This window comes from Nyctibius grandis, chromosome 14 (genome assembly GCF_013368605.1).
Source record: "Nyctibius grandis isolate bNycGra1 chromosome 14, bNycGra1.pri, whole genome shotgun sequence".
NCBI classification, from domain to species: domain Eukaryota; kingdom Metazoa; phylum Chordata; class Aves; order Nyctibiiformes; family Nyctibiidae; genus Nyctibius; species Nyctibius grandis.
Genome location: NC_090671.1, coordinates 6,493,880 through 6,500,171, shown reverse-complemented (window position 1 = coordinate 6,500,171; position 6,292 = coordinate 6,493,880). Strand labels below are relative to the sequence as shown.

The following is a 6,292-nucleotide window of genomic DNA, read 5'->3' as shown; positions in this document are numbered from 1 at the left end:
TGAAACAGGGAAAGGGCTTCGCCCTCCACCTCAGAGGCAGAGCCAAAGCATGCTGCCCTCACTGCCCCCTCTCCTGCCCCTGCCTCCCTGTGCTGCAACAGCAGCAGTGCAGCTCCCTCCCACCACCTCAGCTGCCTTCTCTGCCTTGGCCAGCCCGGCTTTGGGCTGGCCGCCCTCCTAAGCGGCTCCAAGTGCCCTGGGCCAAGCGGACACGCTGGGAGTTCCCTCAGCAAAGCAGAAACTCACCCTGGGAGATGCAAGTGCTGACTCAAAGGTGCTCAAAAGGGCACACTACCAAAGGGCAGAGGTGAGTGAAGCCACACTATCGGCCGTGCAAGGCAGGCGCCCACCCCTGCCACAGAGACCTCCCTGCACCCCGCAAGGCTCATCCTGCTGCCGCAGCCCAGCTCCCGGGTAACGCCAGGAGCCCGGGCTGGACAACTACAGCCCAGGGCCCTTGCCCTTGGGGCCACAACCGCCTCTCAGGCACCAGGACCTTCGGGCGAACGACACTGGACAGGCTGCGCGCCCCTCCCGAAACACCCACGCTGGGAGCCAGGTCCCGCCGCAGGGCCGAACCCACCTCACGGGCGGCCCCGCCTCAGGGCTGGGTCTCCCTCACGACGCCTCCGCCCCTCAGCGTTGAGCCCTCCTCGGGGCTGGGCCCCCGCGTTAGCGCGGCCCCTCCTCAGGGCTGGGTCCTCCTCTGGGTTGAGCCCTCTCAAGGGACGGCTTCTCAGGGAGCGGCTTCTTTCAGGGTTGAACGCTCTCAAGGGACGGCTTCTCCTCAGGGCTCGGCCCTCCTCAGGATTGAGAGCCTTCAGGGTGCAGCTTCTCCTCAGGGCTGGTCCCCTCCGGGCGCAACTTCTCCTCAAGGTTGAGCGCCCTCAAGGAACGGCTTCTCCTCAGGGTTTAGCTCCCTCAGGGCTGGGTCCCCTCCGGGCGCGGCTTCTCCTCAGGGTTGAGCCCGCGCGCGGCGCGTGCCCGCCCCGGCGCTGCGCCCCCTCACAGCTGCGCCCCTCAGGTGCTCCCGCTCGCCCGGTCACCACAGCTGCGGAGGGCGCGGGCAGCCCAGCCCGGGCGCGGGAGCACCACAAGGGCCCTTCCCGCCGGGCGCCAGCAGCCGCGGGAACCGGCCCGGGCCGGGCCCTGGCAGCCCCGTCCCACAGTGGGCAAGGACTGGGCATGTAGCGAAAAAGTCCCCTAAAGAGGGGGCTGTCTGTGTTCAAGAGCACATTCTAGAACGACAAGCACGTAGAAAGGGACAGGCACATCCCCAAGACTTGTCCCCCAGCCCACGGTAGGGCTACGTTGTAAGCAGCTTGACCTCGGTCCTACTTTTCAGCTGCTCAGTACATAAGTCTTGCATAAAACACTGTTTATTCATAAAAGAAATGTCATTTAAGATGGACGAGAAGCTGAAGAAGAAATCTGATTTCTCCCGTAGAAAGAAAAGTCACAATATAATGAACGGTACACAACTGTGCAGAATGATGTATAAACTACAGAGCATGGCCAAAGATTTGCAACAGACACAAAGTCTAAGGTCTTTTATTGCATTTTATAGATTAAATAGATCTTCAGTAGAGTCTCTTTTTTTAAAACACACAAAAGGAAAAAAAATACATTCTTCATGTACATATGAAATACTGACCACATAGCAGGGACCATGTACAGTGCAAAGTATGAACACAGCTACACAGACATCACCACCTTGGATGATTATCAGGCTTCTTCTACAGTAAAATTAGAACAAGTCAACATTTCTGCTTCCAAAGAGAAATCCATACCCTTCCCTTCCATGGCATTTTGTGGGATTGTGCAGGAAAGTTTGGGTTTTTTTTTTTTTTACACTTTTTAAAGGTATTATAAAATCCTTGCATTGCATGAAAAATTACCAAACTCCACAAGCTTTACCTCTTTCACACATTCATAATCGTAGTACAATTTTTACTGTGATTGCAGCCCAGCTCCAAAAATCCACGGAAAACCAGAAATATATATAACCTGGTAAAGAGAAAGGAATGGATCAGACTGATTGTTGAAACGTCCAGGAAACGTGTACCCACATGTACACACACATACAGAAAAGATGGAAGATCGTGAGGTCTGACTGAGCATCTCCTATTTGTTACAAGTTTGGAGTGAGGGCACGAGGCTGCATGTTTCACTTTGGCAGTGAACCTCTAGTCTAGTCTCTCAGTACGGGATATCATTCTGGTAGTACTGGATCATGTCATATGTCCTGCTCCTAGAGAAGAAAAGTAAAGCCAGAGGTAAGCAAAAGTTTAAAAAAACACCGCACCCATTGTCACAGAAACAAACATCAAGATGTCACAGAAACAAAACATGGGTGAAGGAAATTAGCTGCTAATCACAACTAGCCCTACACGCTTTGAAGGCATTGTGAAGGCCCAGTTACTGTTATGAACAGCACAAAACATCCTGCTCTTGTTTAAACTAGGTAAAAAAAGTATTTCCATGCTTCTCAGTCTGGCAACAACAGCTTGGATCCTGTGTTTGGATAAGCCAGAAGCACCTCACATTGCACTGGCAGTTTGTTTTAGAAGGAGATGCAGCGTGAACAAAGCAAGATCATCAGGGCTGCATGGAGACAGGATTATGTGGAAATAAAAGTAATCTTAATTAAGGAGAATGCTAATAATGAAAATAAAAGTGCAGGGGAAACAACAGCATTAATAGCAGCATCTCTGATGAGTGACTGAACAAACAAATCTAAGCCTAGTGGCAGATAACTCAGTTATCCATGGGCAGAGCTTATTCAGGTCACAGACTAACCGTGCCACAGGTAGAGAAGCTCAAGCTTGTCAGAACTAAGATGGCTCTGGGCATTCACACAGCAGTGTGACTGCCTCCATAACCCCCAATATTAACCTGAGATGCTGAGCAGACACACCAGCAGGCACTAGAAAATCCAGTTCAGTTCTAGTAGGGCTATATCTGAGCCAGTGAGCCTTACTGGTCTCAAGTTGACCCCATATTGAACTACACAAGAGTTTGTATTAGACTCTCCAATATGTCCCACAAAGTCTGTATTATCTGCGATAATAATAAAATATGCACTTAAGATGTTTAAGTATTAAATGTATTGTATTTAAAGTATTAAATGTAATAAAACTACATTTTACATATCATTTCCTTTCAAAAGTTTTGCACAAGATACTAAACTATTTGTATACTTGAAGGGAAGAAACCTAGAGTTGATTGGCTAGTTAATGATTAAGTTGATTTTTAAATTGCTAATTATCTGATAGAATTGATTATTCCATTTAGTATACTGAATAGTAGGTAACAAGTAAACATGGCCCAGCTACAAAGACATTCAAAAACCACACTGCCAGTGTTGTCTACTTGAGGCATTTTCCCTAGCCAATATTATACAATAAGTAACATATGGTCTAGCAAAATGATTAATATGTTAACATAGTATCAAGTAATGATGAAAAAACTAATAGAAACATTAGAACTCATTTCTAGAGAAGAGTCAAATACGCTTTCGTGCAGAATAGCAGCTTTGTATTTCTGGAGGATATTCAGGCAACTTAATGCCTACAAGCAATTATAAAGAAGATTTTGAAAAGTTACTGCAGTCCTGTTTCAGCTTCATTCTTACTCAGACCAATAGCCCATCCATACTGTTTTTTAAGAAACCTTCTCCTTACAAAATAAAAGGGAACAAGCTTCAAGATCAATCTCTCTTCATTCTGACCAGAAGGCATGCTATTCCTGTTGCCATTCAATACCATTCTTTACTATTTATCCCTTTATTCATAGAGGTGACCGTACTCTATATAAAAGGAGATATCACAACTAGACATATAACCCTAATAGTACAGTTGGCCATGCTCTAACACAGGAGCCAAAATGCTTAACTTTTGGGCCAAAGATCCACTCTGACAGAAAAATCTTCTAATAGCCTTCCTATTTGACCAGCCTGGGCTTAAGCCTTCCTTCCCAGTGTAAAAGGGAGGAAATGCAGCATGTTCAGAAGCAAAGCTGCTATCCTGCATTATCTAAATATCAACAACTCAAAAACGCTTGGTATCTGACTGATAAAACTCTACTTTTTAGCTCTGCTCAAAGCTTGATGACCTTCCTTTAGCCAGAGGGAGAAGACATGCATAGATGTCAAACCTGTTGCTGAGGAAACAATTCTGGATGATCTTGATGATGAAAGTTGCAGCCTCCCGTTCAGTCATGTTGGGGCTGAACCTGTTTCTATATAAAAAAAAAATAAATCACACAAAGCAAGAGTAAAATTAGTGAGGTTTCCTTTGAGCACAATACAAATGTGTCTTTGCACAAGCTCAGCCAAGTGTTGATTTCTCTTGCTGCAAGTACCTACTTCTTGTGAGGCAACCTCATAAAAATGACGTAATGTTTTAATAAGCACTTGCCAGTACTCTTATAGTGGAGACAGAGGCTGTCAACTCTTCATCAGTCTAGTGGCAACTCTAAGAACAGCAGCTACTGCTTTTAAAATTGTGCCTAGTAGTGCCCTTGAGCTCCAGCCCATCATACTTCATGAATCTGTGCTTCTCTTTAGGAAATTCTAGGAAGTTACATGCAGGTAATGCTGAGCTAACTCTGCTCCCTCTGGAGCTAACTCTGGAGGCATAAGCCTGAAGGGCTGTTTAAAGTGTCCCATTAGAATTTGTATTTGCTTAAGCTGTTGCATGTTACAACACAGTCCCATTCAGTACTGCATTATCTGCAGAACAAATTTTAAGATGCTGTTCTTCAGAGTCCAACACCATTTCAGAGGACATCAGACCCTGCAACACATTACCTCTCAATTAAAGCAGATCTTTCCTTTACAGTCTTATTTTGCTTGTCCTACGAACTTAAAGATAATCCATTTACTTTGATGGCTGTTGAACAGCTTGAACTTAATTCTACGAAAAGGCTGCTGGAATTCCTACTTTATGAGATATTCTATAAACAAAAGTTACCATTTTTACAGCGTTAAGACATTTAAGATATTTGAGTAGCATGACACCTATACTCAATGCACAAGTTGTGGCAATATACATTCTGTGAAGAACATATGAACATTTTCCAGTTCATAGATATGCTGACTTACTTCAACAGCTTGATTGTCTGCCCTCGGAAACAGGGCAGCCCTGTATCCAACATTAGTGTAACCAGTGAGACAACAGCATCCATATAAGGCCTAGAGAAAAAGAGGACAAAAAGGTGACAGCACTCAAACTTCTGCAGCCTTAGCAGATAAAGCAGGCAAGCTGAGGAGCTCAACGAGCTGGATCACACCTTTTTCTGTAATTAAATCAACACGTGTAATCCTCTTACATTTGCTGGTGGAGCTACACCATTGCTTGCAATCTGTCACTTTAATTAAATTTCATTGCTTTGTGTTGGACTACCAGATACTCAGAATGCTGCAAGATGAACAGTCTCAACGAGGATGATACAAAGCAATGCTTTAGTAAATAACATTTCTTTGGCTTCAGAAAGGTGAATCAGTGCATCAAAACAGTACCAAAGGCTGAAACAAGCAATACCACAGTAACTGATTATCTTCTAATTCCTAATTACTCTATGTAATTCTTTGCTACATCAGCTCAGCTTCCCCTCTCCTTCCTCTCCTCCCACTCAGAACACTTATTACCTACCAAGCTATTACTCTACTACTTAGATGACATTTTTGCCTTAACACAAAACTTTCTCCAGACTGCTCCCCCTCAAGGAACCAAATTGATCTTGACTCCAAGACAGTCCCTTCTGGGGCTACCAGCTGAAGAAACTTCGATTCTGTAAGATAACATCAATAATACCTTATACTCATGATTGAATGAGCTTTTATCTAGACTCGACTGTACTGTCCTGTCCTCCTCCTACCCATACGCCAACATCCTCTTCATATAGATTTTTTAGTGTTCCTGCATGTTGAATCAAACCCTGTTTTCTTGGTATGGAGCAAGGTAAAGTTGTAAATCTGTACTGTGACTGGCTGTCAATCACAGCTGAAGAGCTGAGCTACCAAAACCCCTGCATATTTTACAACAGAAAATTGTAGCACTTTTCCACATCTCTTACCTAATTAACTCTAGCTGAAATGGTGATTAATGTGATTGTCCTATTTGGGAAAACAAGAAAGATTTTGATTCTCCTGTAGTTTCTTACTGCAAAGTTTTAACAACATACTAAATCGTGTGAGGAAATGTAACTTCACGTTTATACATTGAATACAATATATAAAATTTTCAAATATAACATAAGAACAGGAAAAAACCCACAAAGCTAGGCTCTA

At 44.4% G+C, this 6,292-nt stretch overlaps 1 protein-coding gene across 5 annotated transcripts in view; it reads right to left on the bottom strand.

The window, feature by feature from the left end:
* Window positions 1-1,522: 1,522 nt before the first annotated feature.
* The window catches only part of PI4KA (phosphatidylinositol 4-kinase alpha), a 61,864-nt gene continuing 57,094 nt past the window's right edge, over window positions 1,523-6,292 (bottom strand). For 4 of the 5 annotated variants that reach the window (XM_068412969.1, XM_068412971.1, XM_068412972.1 and 1 more), the window contains 3 exons: window positions 5,105-5,194; window positions 4,156-4,239; window positions 1,523-2,251 (listed from right to left, as the gene is read on the bottom strand). In XM_068412969.1, coding sequence (XP_068269070.1) covers window positions 2,200-2,251; window positions 4,156-4,239; window positions 5,105-5,194 — 226 coding nt within the window. In that variant the 3' untranslated portion in view covers window positions 1,523-2,199. The remainder of the gene's footprint in view (window positions 2,252-4,155; window positions 4,240-5,104; window positions 5,195-6,292) is intronic. The other variant, XR_011049232.1, reaches the window with a different exon arrangement.